The sequence below is a fragment of the Hydra viridissima genome, unplaced genomic scaffold, assembly GCF_058129835.1.
Source record: "Hydra viridissima isolate aposymbiotic clone 2 unplaced genomic scaffold, HvirCarnegie_v1 scaffold_1, whole genome shotgun sequence".
Taxonomy (NCBI): domain Eukaryota; kingdom Metazoa; phylum Cnidaria; class Hydrozoa; order Anthoathecata; family Hydridae; genus Hydra; species Hydra viridissima.
The window spans coordinates 4,347,457-4,366,761 of NW_028324300.1; the positions used below are offsets into that span (position 1 = coordinate 4,347,457).

Here is a 19,305-nt window from a genome sequence, read left to right on the forward strand (position 1 = left end):
GCAGGTGTGGGGGAGGAAGCTTTGCAGAGGGCCTCCAAAACAGTCGCGGTGGTTGTTATTAGCCAAGATGTCATCTCAATTTCTTACATCTTGGTTTGTTTGCTGTGGATGTTTATTATCTTGGCAAGCAGATAAGATCATGTTTCAGGTTCATTTTTGTTGTAAACAATTATGATTACAGAACAAAAATGTTGACTATTACAAAATCCGGCTGAAGTAAAAAAAACATAAATTGTATTAACATTTAGGGGCCTACTCCCAGACGGGGCCTGGAGCGGACGCCCCCCCGCCCCACCTTTGGTACGTCACGGGGTAAGATATGTATTCAATTATACAATGTTGAAATAATAAAAAACATTAATTACCTAACTGTTTCAATCTTATTGTTGTCTCTGTAAATATCTGCGTTTTTATGAGTATAGAACGAAATAAATTACGTATTATTACCTCAAAAAATTATTGCAGGTTTTATGTAAAGGAAATCCGAAAATGCTTCTGCACATAACACACCTTTCAAAAACATGGCCCCATTTTTTTTTTTTATAAATTGATATCACATGTGTTTTACAATTTATAATTCACTTTAATAGAAATTGAAAAAATCCATATCTGAACTGCGTTTCATTGAAATTTAAAACAAGTACTTAATAACAACGGCGGACTAATTAGATAAGTTTTATTACAAAATTCCAAGTGTCTATGTCGCAAACCTTTCTCCAAAAGACTGAAAAACTCTGAAAATGGAAGCTTGAAATTGATGCCCAAAAAGAGCCTTCAAAACAAACAAAAAATATATGCCACTTTTGTCGCCCTCAAGTCGATCGATGAGACTTTCCTTCTATAAAAATAGCATCAACAGCATTCTTTGTAGCATTTTTAGAATTTACAGGCTTGTCTACTTTTCTTTTATAATTTTGCCTATCTGTAGATCTGCAGTGTTATATAACTTTAGTGAATTTACGGACATTGCGAAAAGTTCTAAGTTGGCACATGTTGCCAACTAGCCCCGCGATCATTGTGCCAACCAACCCAAAAGCTTTTTGCTCACAAAATGGCTTATAAATTCCCAAAAACACGAAATATTGAGAAACACAAAACAAGACTGGTTAGATTGAACCATACAACACTTACATCTATTCGAGTTTACTTTTAGCTAATGCTATTAATTTTTAAAATTGAAAAAGTTATTTAGTTACAAAATTTAAAAAAAAACACAAAATTCGCTATAACTTCTATGCGCATGCGCTCATAGCCCTGGTACTACACTGAAAGATGAATTAGTTAAGTAGAAAGGTTCCATGTGAATTTAGGAAATTTCTGGTGGAAAATTCCTAAGTTAAACGCAGTGTGTCAATTTACCCCTGTAGCCAACTAGCCCCGGTCTCCCCTATAATTGATAAATCTTATTTAAAAAACCAATTAAAAAACCAATCCATAGACCTTTTTACAAAACAGATCGGTGGTTACAAATATTCCCAAATCTCATTTTACATAATAAAATCATTTATTTTTAAAATTTTTATTTTGGTTTGGTATAAATAAACGTATCAAGTAAAATGTGTTTTACAGGGACGAATTTCAAGAAAAACATTCTGAAGACACTGCTAGATAAGGGGTGTGTCAGAATGCTTCGCTTAACCACAAACAAAAAAGAAATAAATTTCAAAATAAAACTTCTATACACTATATTATATTTCATTTTGGTATTCTAATTTCTACATTTCAAATCACTATGATAAAAATCTATGTATGTAATGTATGTAATGTATGTAATGTATGTAATGTATGTAATGTATGTAATGTATGTAATGTATGTAATGTATGTAATGTATGTAATGTATGTAATGTATGTAATGTATGTAATGTATGTAATGTATGTAATGTATGTAATGTATGTAATGTATGTAATGTATGTAATGTATGTAATGTATGCAATGTACGTATACGTACAATTTAAATTTTATATTCAGACTAATATTTAAAAAATTCCGACATTTCTTTATAAGAAAAAAATATATTTTCATTTTTTTTTAATTGGATTTTTAAAAACGAAAAATGTAAAATGTTGGAAAAAAAAAAAAAAAAAAAGAACTTTTAACAAATCTTATTTTCGTCCAACATTGCTAACATAGTTAAGAGGAAAAGCACCTCTACGCCCATTTAACACACCGATACCCCATTGTTCATCTTCGATTCGAAGAACCTACAAAAAAAGGAATACTTATAAGATAAATTATAATAACTACTTACAAACTGCGCTTAACACTCAAACATTTTTGTGCTACAGAAGAGCTATAAGACAAACCTCTATAATATCGCCAACAGCAAGTGCCAACTCCTCTGAACTTTGTGGAGTGTATTCGTATTTAACTTGCACAATGTTAGCGAGAGCTGCTGAAGATGACGAATTGGTAGCTGAATTTATAGTTGAATAAGTGCTTTCTAACATAGAGGAGTAAAATCATTAGAATGTGTTTCATAGAAATTAATCTATTATACTATACAGAACATGCAGTCCTATCATAATATAACTCTATGGAATCAGAAGTGCTTTTATTGTTTTTAAACTGGACTTACCATCAATAGAACTGTCAAGAATAGACGAAAGATTAGAGTAAGGTTGATTTAAATTAGACGATTTTCTTGCTTGAGATCGTCCGAGTGAATTACTGCTTTTTGCATTGTAATAAAAATTTTCATAAGCTATAAAAGCTGAAATTAAAGAAAAAAAGTTTGATAGTTTGTTAAAATATTAATGAACTCATAAAAACAAATAATTTGATAAATTTCAAGTATGTATTACCAAGCTCATTAAAATAAATTATAAATATCAATACAAAAACTTCGTTAATATGAATATTAATGTTTCAGAGATATAACAACATACAATTTGTAAAAAGATTCTAAATAACGAGAGACACTGAGATTCTGCATTACCTGGTCGCTCAGATCCAGTTCTTTTCTGTGTAATAAAAAGCTCTATGTCAATGTTTTGGTCACATTTCTCAAGCTCCTTACGACAATTTTCATATTTCTATTTACAACAATGATGCAAATGTAAAAACAGAAAAATTCAAAATAAATTTAAAAGGCTAAAAGTTAAGTCTTCAAAACTTTAAATTTAAAGGCTCCAAAAAAAAAAAAGAGTCTAAAATTCTTTAAATTGCAGCAAAACAAATAGAAAATTCCACAAAGAAAATAATTTGAAAATTTTTTAATAAAAAGTTGAGAGTGCAAGTTTCAGAAGATCAGATAATAAAGCGAAATATTTTTAAAAAAGGAGTTAATAAACAGTAACTTAAAAACCTCATCAATTTCAACTGCTTGTATCGATCCAATGTTTGTGTAAATCCAAAATTCATTGCGAAGAAATAGAATTCGCTGTTCTTCCAAATATTGAAATACCTTTAGTGTATATTACCAAAAAATTTTTTACTATCCCAAAAACCACTACAGAATGTAAAGGTCAATTAATAAAAAAAATTGTCTATTTGTTGATTTTAAATTTAAATGGATAAGAAGAATGCCATCAAGTGATTGTAATGAAAAGAATACCTGACACGCATCTTCCATATCAAAAAGCCATTTTCTATGACAATCATCTAATATCTTTACACTGCTTTGATAGATAGAATCTAAAATTAAAGGTGAGACATTTTAGAAAAAAAAAAAAAACATGAAGCAACTGAAGATAGCAATCTATATTGATAGAACACAAAGAGCAAATTTGTAAGGCAATGAGTCCAGGTGGTCTGACAGGTCTGAAAATATGAAAATTTTGCTATTTTAAGTATCATTTTGTGGCAAAATTTTATTCTATGCAATTTTATTCATTTTCTGATAATATTTTTATGATAAAAAATGTAGTCAAGGTTGTGGAAGAAATAATTCTGTATGTACACTGTCTGCAATTGCTTCTAGTCACTTGCTAAGAAAAAAATAAAATAACAAGAAACAAATAAACTAATAATAATAAATAAAATTAGTTTCCAATTTACTAAAAAATAACGAACCTTTTGAAACTTTTGAATATAAACTCACAATACTTAAACAAAAATGTTTTTTTTAAAGAAAAATTCTTTGCTTTTGTTTTTATTTATTGCTGATACAAACTTTGGTATTATTCTAATCAAACTAGCCAAATAAAAACAGGAAAAATATCATTCCACATCTTAACATGTTGACAAATTGACTTGCAAGTGAGTTGTTGATATCATTGCACCATTCAATTTTTCCCACAGTAGAGTAAAAGCGGGTCAAACCGATCACCGAACAATAAAAATCAAGTAACTTTATAATTTTTTAAAATTTATTATTTTATTATATTATTAAATATATTATTTATTATTTTATTATATTATTAAATATATTATTATATATTTAAAAACTATTTTTTTTAAATAAGATAAAAAATACCAAAAAGCACATTATTAATTAATTTTTTTTTTTTTTTAAATTGTATTTGAAAATATGAAAACAAAAAAAAAAAAGATCGCTTTTGGCAGAAAGTCTGTTAAAACCGATCAATATAAAATACATTTAATAAATTCACCTAAGTGCCTAATTTAAAAACTCACATACTACTTAATAAAGGAATTTAAAGTAAATATACGAATGATCGGGGTTTTACCAGAAAAAATTTAATATTAATTTTTATTACTTTTTTTGTCTAGTTTTTAATCATAAAACAAAAAAAAATTATGCAATCGGTATTAAAATTAAATTTTCTACAAGATAGAGGTAAAATTATTTTTAAACGAATTATGGTTCCCGAATTATTACGATAGCTAATAAAAGAAAAAAGCAAATTTTTACGACTCTCTTTTAAACTTTTATAAAAATAAAATGACTGAAAAATGATTTGGATTTTATTTTGACACATTTGAATAAAGGAGATGATTCTCTTTCTTCTGGTGTTTTTATTTTTTAAATATTCCAATCAGTTCAGGTTTTATTTAAATATTTTGATCAGTGATCGAAAAAATATTATGATCAGTTTGACCCAATTTTACTCTAGCTCAGTTAGGTTGAGGTCCAATTATTGTGTTAATGTCATAGTTTGGAGTTCTCTGTATGACATTTTAACTTAACACTCTATGATAAAAATTATTATCCAGAATTATATCTATATTTACATTATCACTAACCCTATTTGAAGCAAAGCAGATCCACATTATCACTGAACCTCTCTTATGTTTGACATTATGCAATTTTCATTTATGTTTGACATTATGCAATTTTCATTTAATTTTCCATTATGCAATTTTCAGTAGATGTTTATCACACATAAATCTATCACTTTTTTCAGAGAAAAAAGTAAATGAAATAAAAAAAAAAAATGACTCTGTGTAGAGAGTATACTTCAGTAACCTTCTTCAGTTCAATTCGAAAGAGAGCCAACTAAATCCTTTTTTATGATTGGCCAGATTTAAAAAAGGTTTCCAAAAAAGTACTCTACCATGCAAGCAGCATCATGCAGTCTTTGAGAAATACTTTTGCATTATCTCAAATAAAAAATGTGTTTGATATTTCAACTAAAGGGAACTTTTTTGCTATGATGGTTTAACTGATTTATTTCTAGCTTTGTTTGTTTTTAGAGGTATCCACTTTTTTTCCTTTCTCTATTTGCACCAGTATTTTTAAACCAAAGAGTAATATCACTTACTGCTATTTGCAATATTTTCAAGATTTTTTCGATTAAAATAACCAACAGTTACCAAAGCAATGAAGAAAACCTTTCTAGTAGTAAATTTAATTTTTTGGCCTCATATAATATTTTTAATGTTTTAATATTGGAAAATAACAAAGTTTTACATTTATAAGTTGAAAATTAAAAAATGATATTAATTTTTATTTAGCTAGAAAAAATGAATTGATCTACTAATTTGATTTGATGTACTACTGGTGAATAATTTATAATTAAAAAGCATTTTGAGGGAAACACTTCATTTTATTTACACATTTTGTGATCAAGTTCAAGTGAGTTTGCATTGCAAAAATGAAAAGATTATACATTTTAAATTATAAATATACATTAGCACATATTCATTACTGATTTCTAATATACATTAGTACAAAATGTCTTTTTTTGACTAATAAAAATCCTTGAAAATTAAAATAGATTGCAAAAAATAATTAAAATTTCAAATGAGAAATTGCTTGGCAGTGTATTTATACTGTAAATCTATGTGTATGAGTTGAACTTCTCATCAGCCTCTAATAGGTTGTTAATGACTTTGTTGATAATTTCTCAATCAGCCTCATAATTTATCTTAATCAACATAAAATCATTTTGAAATGAATATAACTGTTTAAAAACAACATTTAAAAATCTTTTTTTTAGGCTGTAAATTTTGTCTGCAATTATTTTAAAATCTGGAGTTCTTTTCAGAGAGTTTTTAAAAACTTACCTGAGTTTTCAGCTATTGTCTTTGACTTTGATAAACTTCTTTTAAGCTAAAACAATAAATTATTTAAGTATAAATAATAAAAGTATATACCTAAGTTCATCTTTACCAACAATTTAAATGATTGAAAAGTTTTAAACTTGCAGACTCAACATTGGTGATACCAAATAATTAGTAAGATGTTTCATTAATCTAATACCACTTAAAATAATTAGTAAGATGTTTCATTAATCTAATACCACTTAAAATAATTAGTAAGATGTTTCATTAATCTAATACCACTTAAAATAATTAGTAAGATGTTTCATTAATCTAATACCACTTAAAATAATTAGTAAGATGTTTCATTAATCTAATACCACTTAAAATAATTAGTAAGATGTTTCATTAATCGAATACCACTTAAAATAATTAGTAAGATGTTTCATTAATCTAATACCACTTAAAATAATTAGTAAGATGTTTCATTAATCTAATACCACTTAAAATAATTAGTAAGATGTTTCATTAATCTAATACCACTTAAAATAATTAGTAAGATGTTTCATTAATCGAATACCACTTAAAATAATTAGTAAGATGTTTCATTAATCTAATACCACTTAAAATAATTAGTAAGATGTTTCATTAATCGAATACCACTTAAAATAATTAGTAAGATGTTTCATTAATCGAATACCACTTAAAATAATTAGTAAGATGTTTCATTAATCTAATACCACTTAAAATAATTAGTAAGATGTTTCATTAATCGAATACCACTTAAAATAATTAGTAAGATGTTTCATTAATCTAATACCACTTAAAATAATTAGTAAGATGTTTCATTAATCTAATACCACTTAAAATAATTAGTAAGATGTTTCATTAATCTAATACCACTTAAAATAATTAGTAAGATGTTTCATTAATCTAATACCACTTAAAATAATTAGTAAGATGTTTCATTAATCTAATACCACTTAAAATAATTAGTAAGATGTTTCATTAATCGAATACCACTTAAAATAATTAGTAAGATGTTTCATTAATCTAATACCACTTAAAATAATTAGTAAGATGTTTCATTAATCTAATACCACTTAAAATAATTAGTAAGATGTTTCATTAATCTAATACCACTTAAAATAATTAGTAAGATGTTTCATTAATCGAATACCACTTAAAATAATTAGTAAGATGTTTCATTAATCTAATACCACTTAAAATAATTAGTAAGATGTTTCATTAATCTAATACCACTTAAAATAATTAGTAAGATGTTTCATTAATCGAATACCACTTAAAATAATTAGTAAGATGTTTCATTAATCTAATACCACTTAAAATAATTAGTAAGATGTTTCATTAATCGAATACCACTTAAAATAATTAGTAAGATGTTTCATTAATCTAATACCACTTAAAATAATTAGTAAGATGTTTCATTAATCTAATACCACTTAAAATAATTAGTAAGATGTTTCATTAATCTAATACCACTTAAAATAATTAGTAAGATGTTTCATTAATCTAATACCACTTAAAATAATTAGTAAGATGTTTCATTAATCGAATACCACTTAAAATAATTAGTAAGATGTTTCATTAATCTAATACCACTTAAAATAATTAGTAAGATGTTTCATTAATCTAATACCACTTAAAATAATTAGTAAGATGTTTCATTAATCTAATACCACTTAAAATAATTAGTAAGATGTTTCATTAATCTAATACCACTTAAAATAATTAGTAAGATGTTTCATTAATCTAATACCACTTAAAATAATTAGTAAGATGTTTCATTAATCTAATACCACTTAAAATAATTAGTAAGATGTTTCATTAATCTAATACCACTTAAAATAATTAGTAAGATGTTTCATTAATCGAATACCACTTAAAATAATTAGTAAGATGTTTCATTAATCTAATACCACTTAAAATAATTAGTAAGATGTTTCATTAATCTAATACCACTTAAAATAATTAGTAAGATGTTTCATTAATCTAATACCACTTAAAATAATTAGTAAGATGTTTCATTAATCTAATACCACTTAAAATAATTAGTAAGATGTTTCATTAATCTAATACCACTTAAAATAATTAGTAAGATGTTTCATTAATCGAATACCACTTAAAATAATTAGTAAGATGTTTCATTAATCTAATACCACTTAAAATAATTAGTAAGATGTTTCATTAATCGAATACCACTTAAAATAATTAGTAAGATGTTTCATTAATCTAATACCACTTAAAATAATTAGTAAGATGTTTCATTAATCTAATACCACTTAAAATAATTAGTAAGATGTTTCATTAATCTAATACCACTTAAAATAATTAGTAAGATGTTTCATTAATCTAATACCACTTAAAATAATTAGTAAGATGTTTCATTAATCGAATACCACTTAAAATAATTAGTAAGATGTTTCATTAATCTAATACCACTTAAAATAATTAGTAAGATGTTTCATTAATCTAATACCACTTAAAATAATTAGTAAGATGTTTCATTAATCTAATACCACTTAAAATAATTAGTAAGATGTTTCATTAATCTAATACCACTTAAAATAATTAGTAAGATGTTTCATTAATCTAATACCACTTAAAATAATTAGTAAGATGTTTCTAATAAAAAAAGTTTTAAACTTAAAATGTTTCTTGAAAGTTCTGAAAGTTCTTTTATGACCTTTTTAATGACTGAACTTTTGTATCAATAAATCTTTTAATAGTACAATGGATGTGCCCCATTCCTGACCTAGCTTGCAACATTTCACAATTTTTTTGAATTTTTTTGAGCAATTCTGATTATATTAAAAGAAATAAAGCAATGCAATATTAAAAGGAAACTTACACCAATCGTTTAGAAAAGACAAACACACCATTTTATTAACCATTTAAACAATGCTTTAGTGCAACTCATACAATCAAATTTATAATTGGTATCACCAAAGCTTACACAAATATTTGATTTTCAAACATTTATTTAATTATAAAAAAAAACCATTCAATGGATATGTTTCATTTAAATATGATAATGACTGACAAGCTTTCAACTGCATTTAATGATGCCTAAAAACTCAAACCTTTTCTAAACATTTGTATGTTTGATTGAATTAGTAAAATATTCAACATGTTGCAGCATGCCCACTAACATTTCAATCAACAAACTTATCAACATATTTCTTCTATTAAAAAATGACTACATATAAAATAGTAGTAGTAATTAAACCAAAAAAAAATCTATCCTACTCGGTCTTCTTCCTTTGGGGTAAATGCTAATTTAGAGTCATATTGGTCTTTACACTGATCTGTTTCTCGACATCGTTGTTCATAAGATTTTTTTGCCTGCAAAAATAAATTATTTTTGTTATGTAAATAGAAATAAAAGGGTCAAAATGATTCAGAAAATTTACATTTCCAAAAACCCTCTTGATCACCAGTACATAATTAAAAAAAGTGACTCATAAATATTATTACTGAGTAGTAATGTATTATGCAATCAATATTTATTTGTATAAAACATTATACAATATTTGTAAACATTTCTCCTGATGCTAACAGTCATGGTTTAAAAGCAAAGAGTTTTGCCAAACAATTTCTTCCAGAAATTCTTTAGCAAATATGATTGGATTATTAATGATTTTACTGAATTTTCTGCATCTTTAGAAAGAAACTTTTAACTCTATAACTTTATGGAGAAATAGCTAATAATACTTTTTCTATAAAAACCTTTTTTTAGATTGATATTCTGTAACTTCTAAGTTGTTTTTTACTTTTGAAACAAACCAATGAGTTGGTGTAATAGTAATTGAATAATGGTTCCTTTGTTTAAAATTTGATAAATTTTACTTTTACTAATACTTTTGAGAAAGTAATCACATCTTCAATGTGATTATGTTTAAAGCCATCATTATCATCCTGTTAGGAAAATTCGTCATTATCATCCTGTTTTAAAAAGTAATCATTATCATCCTGTTTTGAAAAGCCATCATCATCATCCTGTTTTGAAAAGCCATCATCGTCATCCTGTTTTGAAAAGGCTGTTAAGAGCTTCAAATTTTTTTTTCAGATTTAATTTTTCTTAGGTTTTTATGTCTTTCAAAACATTTAATTTTGCTTTTACAGCATTAAAGCATACAGTAACAAAAAACGTAATATTATAATCTTACATCATAAATGTAAGATTTATTTTATCAAATTATTTAAATAAAGTAACTAAGGTGCTTAGACTTACTCAGACTTTGACTTTATAAACAAGAATTTTAAATTTTTCATCCTACTATCTTTCAAAATAGTTTCATTATTTTTTTCTTAGCTTTATTTCTCTTAAAATTCATTAATAAAAAAAAAACTTTAAATGACATAAAAACCTCATCAAACCATGAAATCTTTCGTATTCTGAGCTGAAGTTCTTTATATTTGTTTTTTATGAGTAAAGGGGAGGTTAAAACCTTGAGCAACTTTGAGAAGTATGATTCAATGGACTAGGTGGTTTGGAATTACCCAACTACAAAATTGATGATCATATATACAACTTTAAAAATAGAAACTTTTTAGCTGTGAATACTTATTGTCACAGTCACACGTATAAATTAATTCTTTCTTTAATGATTTAAAAAGATTAAGTCTATTTTCTTGGATCCACTTAAAATTAAAATATTAGTATGGTTAAAGCACAGCAGTTCATTTTGTAGTAGCAGTAGTACCATAGCTTCCTTTACTACTGTTTTAACTGAAATAATTGCAATACCAATCATATACTAAAATTGTTTTACTAAGTGGCTATGACAATTTTTATTACATGCAATAGATGTGTTACTAATAACAATGTTAATAGTCAAATTATTGCAGCTACAACAGTACAACAGCAATATTGGTTCTTTCAATTTCACAAAAGAATTTCTAGTATAAAAATCCTCATAAACCAAAAAGAGTTCAGCACACAAAACTTTATAATTCAAATAAAAATAGTAATTCAAATAGTTTGTGAATTGTTGACTACACTTTGGAAAACATACAAAAGAGACTAAAAAATCAAAAATCAAACAAATCGAACCTTAACCATATTTTCATAAGCAACTTTTTTATCTTTCTGAGATTTTTTCATTTTATCATCAACCTAGTAAAATAAGTTTTAGGTACATAAAATACACAATGTAATATATGATATAATACACAATTTAATATGTGATATAATTTATATATTATATATTATAATACAAAATATATGATATAATACACAATTTAATATGTGATATAATTTACATATTATATAATATAATACAAAATATAAAACACTGCAAGTGAAGATCTCACAGGGTTAATGTCACAATTCTGAGCTGAATTGTAGTTCTTAATAATTCAGAAAAATTTATTTTTCACATTTGTAACCAATATTAAGTAAAAAAACTTTTTCTGAAAAATTGTTCTGTTGAAAATAGTTAATTTTAACAAAACTCCATTGTTATTCACAAGAGAATTCAATTTCTATTTGTACAAATTTTATAAGTGAAATTAAAAAAAAAGCCATGATTGTAAAAATCATGAAATGATAAAAAAAAATAAATAAATAAAAAAAAAAAATTATAAGAACTATTTCAACGCCATGAATATCTATAAAAAACAAAACAAAACAAAACAAAACAAAAAAAAAACATTAAAACCGTTTTTTCTGTCTCGTTTAAACATACAAGTAAATTGCAACATCTCGAAGTTAAAATGAAATAAAAACAAAATGACATCTACAAGGGAAAATCAATGATGTCACACAATTATAAAAATGCTTTACGATGTTACGAGTTGTGTATTTTATTTCCAAAATAGCTGCAGATTCTTCTGCTTAACACATAATTGAGGATATTTTGCATCGTACAAGAAAAAATTACAAGAAGGAATAAAAAAATTTTCTTTTTTTAGGTAGGGGACTTTCTTTATGAATTCGTATTTATTTTCAATAACAATATAAGAAATTGTAAAAAGATTTACTGACATTTTGACTAACTATTAACGGGTACTTGAATTAAAGCTTAGCAATTTCTGATAACTACATTATTTTTTAAAACGAAAAGAAAATTTTATTCAAACTAAAAAAACTGTTGATCACAGGTGTAATAAAAAATTTGATTTTCTATTTTTTTTACAAGGCTTTATGATTTATTATAAAAACCTAAAAAATTAAAAAAAAGCCAATCTTAAACAGTATAACTGAATAAACAAAGCAAATTTTCAAGTAAGTTAAATATACTTCTAAATTGGGAGATACATACTCCTGTTTCTTTTTAAGTAAAATTAACTATTATTAAAGACTACACTTTTGAGCTCTATTACATCAACTTGAATTTTCACTTTGGGATAAATCACAATGTTATCAAATACAACTCACAATTAAATGAAATGCATTACAATAGAAATAACTTGTATACACACCTAAACTTGCTAGGAATGCAATGCATCTAAACTTATTATACATATATTAAATACATATATATATTTGTTTACAGTGTAAATTTTAAATATTCATTACTTAAAGCTTCTGCAAAGTTTTAACAAAAGAAAAAGTTTCACAGTTCAAAATGTAAGTCATGCCTTAACTCTAATCTATAACTTTTTTTATTTAAAACTCACAGTAATGGACTTTACCTTCAGTCGTTCACTTTTATACTTTTCACGGAACTTTGAAGCCCTATCCATTAACTCATTCAGCTTCTTGGCTAATTCACAATGAATAATTCCTATGTGCTCTGTTTCTACAAAACAAGTTTATTATTGAAAATTAAACTTGTATTAAAATAAAAACAAATTTTACATTAAAAAATAATTTATATAAACAAATTATATATCAGATTAGTAGTATATTTCATTTTTTTGGTAAATTTCTTCACCTAGAATTTAACCAAATGAAAATGGATTTGAATTATATAAACTTGCACAAACCATAAAAAAAATTTTCTTTAATTTTGAAAAAAATTAAAATTATTATTATTATACCTTTCCTTATACTATCCCATGATGCTTTTAATGTACTAAATATAAAAATTTATAAAATAAGTCACTGTTCATAAAGACAGCAAATAAACAAAAAAAAAAACCACATATAATTTTGTCTTGAATCCAAGTAATAATACACACACACACACATACACACACACACATCTATATATATATATATATATATATATATATATATATATATATATATATATATATATATATATATATATATATATATATATATATATATATATATATATAAACAAATCTAATAGCAGATTTATATTTACTTACAAGTTATTTTGCTATTTCTACATTTTAAGATTATGTATAAGAATTTGTGGTTCAAACTTAAAGGTACCAAAAATAAAATAGAATTCTCTTTTGATATGAAAGGGGATATTGCATAATACATTTATGTATATCAATTTTATCATTTTAAATTAAATTGTTAATTTTATTAAGAAAATTACTTCCAATTTTTAGACAAAAACTCATTATAATAGCAGGAAGTACAACATACATTGACAAAAACTCAATTAACACAGTGAAAAAGCTTTTATATTGAAGCCATATGTAATAACAAATAAGATGATACTTATATCTACATTTAACTAATTTAATATTTAAATAAACAAGCAAAATAAGCACTTTTGAAATATTGATCAACAAAGTTTCTTTTATTGTTTATTTTTGTTCTATTTCTAATCATAGGATCGAAGAGACAAGAAAATAATACCCTGATTCTTCTAAGTTCCCACCATACTGAGAAAGTTTGATTAAATTCTTTCCATAATCATCTTCAAGTTTAGCTCTAAAAAGATTTTTTTTTTAAAAGAAGAACTGAAGAAACATTACATAGGTAAAACTCTAAATACATAAAGAATTTAAAATTTTACCTATATAATGTTTTAAATATAATTTTCTTATAACTGATAATCCTGTTTTTGCTAAATTAAGAGAAATATTTTATGAATTTCATTCTCTCCACCATTTTGCTGTTCAATAATTTCTTACAAAAATCTTTTGTAAGAAATAAATTTTTACAAAAATCTTTTGTAAGAAACGAATCCTTACAAAAATCTTTTGTAAGAAATAATTTCTTACAAAAATCTTTAGTGAGAAATTGTTGAACAGCAAAATGGTGGAGAGAATAAAATTCATAAAATACTTCTCTTAATCTGGCAAAAACACGAATATTAACTAAAAGAAAATATGAATAGTGTGAGATAAAAAGAACATTAAAATATAACAAATCTTAAGAGTAATAATAGCCATAAACCACTTAAACCTTTTTTTTCAGTAACATTTTAAGAAAAAGACCTATTTTAAAAGGAAACTGCATCAAAAAAAAAAGATACTTTGAAGTTTAATTACCTATTCCTAAGAAAATCTGTAAAACTATCACAAAATTTCTTTCCATCTTTTAAGCGTGACAATAAAGTGTCATACCCTACTGTGCCATTGAAATCTTGGTCCTTGACAAGAAAGAACAAATTTATATTTGTAATTGCTGAGTGTAGTTAAACACTAGTACAATGTAAATTGTAAAATAAATTTGTTTTATTTACAAAAACTTAAAAAAAACTAGTCATATAGAATAGTTAAAAGCATTCTCTTTAAAATTTTCTACTAACTCAGAAACAAGCCAATTAAGTAGAAAAACAAAATTAGTTAAAAAAATAATTTTTTTTACCCAGAAATGATCCTCAAATTTTCGCCCCATCATAAAATTAGTTGTCAGTTTACTTGCCTACCTTCAGAGAAATTTAAAAACATTGAAAATATTTACAAGAAACATTAATAATGAGCAAAAACATAAAAAATAAAAAAAAATCAGATTTAAACTCAGCTAAGACATTCTTAAATATAACTTCAATACTGCTTTGAAAACACAAACAGTTTTATTTATGTGAGTGTTTTAAAATCTTCTATCACTTGCATTAAGTTCATAAATAGTTATCTAGCAGCAAACGCTAAATTTTCATAATTTTCTTCAAATTATTTAATAACCCTTGTCCAACCCAAAACATCTCACAAAAATATTATTTTAATTTAAAATTTAACACAAAACTTAGAGTAGAAAGTGAGACTTTCAGTTAAGAATTATCTTATGAACTAATATATTTTTTTCCTGCTTTGTTTCATTTCTCTCTTGCATTCTTATAAATTCAAAAACTGTCTATAAGAAATAAAAAACAAAAAATTGAAAAAAACAAACATCAAAGATTACAGAAGTAATCCACCATTTAGAATTAAACTTTTAAGTGGCAGACTTATGAGATGCAGGCAATCACTCGCATTAACACCAACAATCAAATAGTTTATGAAACTACTCTATAGCAACTTTCGATTAGATTTTTATAGGAGCGATACTTTGTTTGCCTAAGGTTTATCTGTTCACCTGGAGTTTATTAGATAATTTTTTTAGCTTATTTATCCACCAATTCATCTAAGGCGGACACACATTTGATAAACCCTTAAATCTTACTTAACCCAAACTCATCTGATTAGTCCTACTGAGAAGATCCTTGCTATTAGTATAGCGTGGAAAGTAGCTAGGGGGTGATATATTAATGTGCAAGTTTAACTTCTTGTATTATTTTAGGCAGACGTTCCCGGCTACCGTCACTTGAATACTTTATTTAGTTGATTCGCGCACTCTATTATTATATTGAGATCATTATAATAATATTATAGTTATCATAGAGATCAGTTGGCTCATGCCGTAAATCAAATAAAGTATCCAACCGAGTTAGGAAATGATGCTTTGAAAATGGAAGTCAAGCTTTGCTAAGAAACTAAAGTGTTAAAAGAAAGCATAAAGGTAATTTTAAGGAATTTGATATCTTGTTTTTCATACTATTTGTAATGAAGAAAAGTTTTTTAAATACTTGATTTGTAATCCTTATAAAAAAAATTAATGTATATATGTATGTAATACATTCATTTTTTGAATAAATATGAGTAATGTAAGAATATTAAACAGCAGCTAGAAAATGTTATCAAGAATTCCCCTATAAACACATATTGATCAATAAAAACCTTTTACATCATTATTGATTGATAGCTGTGCCCTCCATAATCGCACAATCTATTTTTATCATTTGAATTTTTTTTATTTTAGCAGGAAAAGACTACAGAGGAAATTGTCCACTTTTTCTACTTTTGAGAAAAATGGAATATTGTGCTTGAAGACTTCAGTAGTCTTTAATGTTAAACGTTTTTAAACAGCTGGATTGAACCTAAAAACAATTTTTTCGTTTGTATTGTGAAAACTTTGACAACTTCGATTGTTAAGAAAATATTTAATTACCTCGAATTTTGAAATTTTCGAAAGTTTCGAATTTTTTTAACTTTTTTTAAGAAAATGCTGAATACAACGGAGTACTACGAAATTTTTACAAAAAATCAATAGTAAAACACATTAAATCATAAAAGCTTTGTAACTAAAATCCTGAAACCTGGATTGGGTCATCAAGGTGGGTTTTCTAAAATTTGTGATTTTTTTAGTTGATCTTTAATAAAGACTGTTGATTAAAGTTTTTGGTAAAAAGTTCATGGAAGAATATTTTCAAAATTTGTGATTTTTTTAGTTGATCTTTAATAAAGACTGTTGATTAAAGTTTTTGGTAAAAAGTTCATGGAAGAATATTTTCAAAATTTGTGATTTTTTTAGTTGATCTTTAATAAAGACTGTTGATTAAAGTTTTTGGTAAAAAGTTCATTGAAGAATATTTTCAAAACAAGCTAAACAAAAAAATTAAAGTAGAAAAAAATAAGAAACAGAATTCCAAAAAAAAAAAACTCCAAAAATTGAGAAAAATAATAAGTAAAAAATTTGAACAGAAAAAAACTTAATTTTAGCGTGTCACCCTACTTATTCAACCGACAAAATATTTTTGGTTGAATACGTTTATAAATATTTATATTCATACTTTTTCAAGGAAGTTATAACAATTTCAATTTTGATGTAAAATTTGCATAAAAAATAGAATTTGGTAATTTTGATGATGGTTCTTTTCCATTAAATGAATCTATTTATTAACTTAGCACACCAATTTTGGCCTCTTTTCAAGTTGAAACCAAAAAATTTCGAAAAAAATACGTTTAAAGATGTTTAATGCGTAATGAAATATCGTAAAATTTATTTCTTGAAATTAGTGCAACTTACTTATTTTAAAAGAAAAAACATCCACTGGTTTTTTATGCAGAAATAAAAATTTCAGGAATTCCAATACACTTTTTTCACAAGTCTTGGTCTACAATTTCTTTTCTCATGAGTGACATAAAAAAAAAAAAAGAATTTTGAAAAGAAATTGCTTTTAAAAACAACTGCATGAACTTTTTGATGTCATTCATTCAAACTGAAAGATTGAATAATTTTTTAAAAACTAGAGAGTTATATGCTGCATTTTTGATCGAAGAGAGGTCATATGCTCAAAAATTGTTTGAAAATATTACGTCACAGATTAATGCTAAACACCTACCAAAAAAGTTAAAAATGTTCGCAAACCATTTTTTAAAAAATGTTCCTAGAACATTTTTAACTTTCCCCAGAATGTTTAGTAAAATTAGGAAAAATATTTTGACTGTTGTATCAAAGTTAAAATATTTTTTCAACTCTAACTTTTGTGTTTTGAATTGCCTTAAGTGAAACTCTGACTTATTTGATTAATTAATGTTAATTATAATGATAATAATGATAATTAATGTTGTGGTCACAGCATTAATGGTTTTTTCATAATCGTAATCAAAAAAGGAAAAGATAAACAAAGCTTCCAAATCATATAAAGAGTTTTATAAAGTTTGCAATGGAAAAAAAACTCTGCAAAAAATAAAAGACTTTAAAAAACAGAAAGATGAAAGAATACATGTTCACAATCACCTCGTCACACCTTCTTAAAGCACCTCGGTTACCAATATTGCCCTAGCAATCAATTTGTGAAAGAATAGGGTTGGATCCTATTGCCTATGCATAACAGCGCATTATTTAACAAGAAAGTTTAAATACAAATACTTTTTTAATGATTAGTAAGATAACTAAAACTAAAAATGTTTAAAATAAAATTACTATATATCCTGGTACTATCAATGGGTTAACAGGAAAACGGATTAGTAAACTCAAGAAACTTAATTTGTTATCAGAAGATTAGAAGTTCCTAGAAAATTTACACATAGTCTTACGCCATTCTTTAAAGCAAATAAACTTCTCTCTACTAAAAATTTTCTAACACATTCGTCGGCTAAATTTATCCAAAGTACGTTAATGAACCTTCTTAAAAATGAATCTTCAGCTAATTGTTTTTTATCGCAATCATCTTCTTTGGTCGAGAAACATGTTACAAAGTAGTTTTCCCAAGTTAAAGAAGGTTCATTGAAAAGATATTTCCATAACAAAAGTTACAAACTTTGGAAGCATGTTTCTTTGATCCGAGGACTTGCAAGTTTCTTACAGAAGAAGAATATCAGGAAATAGAAAGTAAACTGTTGAAAACATTTTCAAATACAATGCTCCGACAATATCCTCGAAGGTCAACGCTTGTTTGCAAAATTACCAAAACCAGCCGAGAAGTGGTTTGTTATAAAATATCATTTATTTTTAAATTTAAATATATTTAAACTTATGTAAATAATTTTTTTAGATTATTATTATAAAAAATTTTGCATTTCGAGAAATGTTATTATTCATTTTTAAAAGAGACAGATTCAAATATTCGATCCGAACTTCAAGATTCACCTGAACAGTCTGTGAACCATAAAAATTGATTTACTAGACTTGCAACAATCAATTTAAACGTAGAAAAAACACAATCAAATCGAAATATCAAAAAAGAGTTATCTTTTTTTCAAATACGCTTTGTATAAAAAAAAATTGGAAATTTGATGAACTTTGTACTTCGCCTGT

At 25.2% G+C, this 19,305-nt stretch overlaps 1 protein-coding gene across 3 annotated transcripts; it reads right to left on the reverse strand.

Moving 5' to 3' along the window:
• Nucleotides 1-1,660: 1,660 nt before the first annotated feature.
• On the reverse strand, nt 1,661-15,924 carry LOC145188114 (proline-serine-threonine phosphatase-interacting protein 2-like). Of its 3 annotated transcripts, none has more exons than XM_090070197.1 (15): nt 15,889-15,924; nt 15,094-15,154; nt 14,775-14,875; nt 14,137-14,211; nt 13,395-13,429; nt 13,047-13,153; nt 11,464-11,526; nt 9,657-9,752; nt 6,411-6,456; nt 3,556-3,635; nt 3,307-3,405; nt 2,938-3,034; nt 2,578-2,712; nt 2,306-2,442; nt 1,661-2,203 (listed from the first exon to the last, which is right to left on the reverse strand). In XM_090070197.1, exons 2-15 carry the CDS (start codon nt 15,124-15,126, stop codon nt 2,105-2,107), a joined length of 1,203 nt encoding a protein of 400 aa, XP_089926323.1. In that variant the 5' UTR covers nt 15,127-15,154; nt 15,889-15,924; the 3' UTR covers nt 1,661-2,104. The 3 variants fall into 3 exon arrangements, with proteins under 3 accessions (XP_089926323.1, XP_089926308.1, XP_089926315.1); XM_090070182.1 differs by lacking the exon at nt 15,889-15,924 and adding an exon at nt 15,619-15,733; XM_090070189.1 differs by lacking the exon at nt 15,889-15,924 and adding an exon at nt 15,631-15,721.
• Between the last annotated feature and the right edge of the window lie 3,381 nt (nt 15,925-19,305).

Excerpts from the sequence above, each read along its gene's own strand:
- LOC145188114 (XM_090070197.1), bottom strand. The coding sequence starts at position 15,126 with ATGATGGGGCGAAAATTTGAGGATCATTTCTGG. Across the intron at positions 14,876-15,093 it reads AATTTGAGGATCATTTCTGG|GACCAAGATTTCAATGGCAC; the intron begins GTAAAAAAAATT and ends TTTCTTGTCAAG. Across the intron at positions 6,457-9,656 it reads CCCCAAAGGAAGAAGACCGA|CTTAAAAGAAGTTTATCAAA; the intron begins GTAGGATAGATT and ends TTATTGTTTTAG.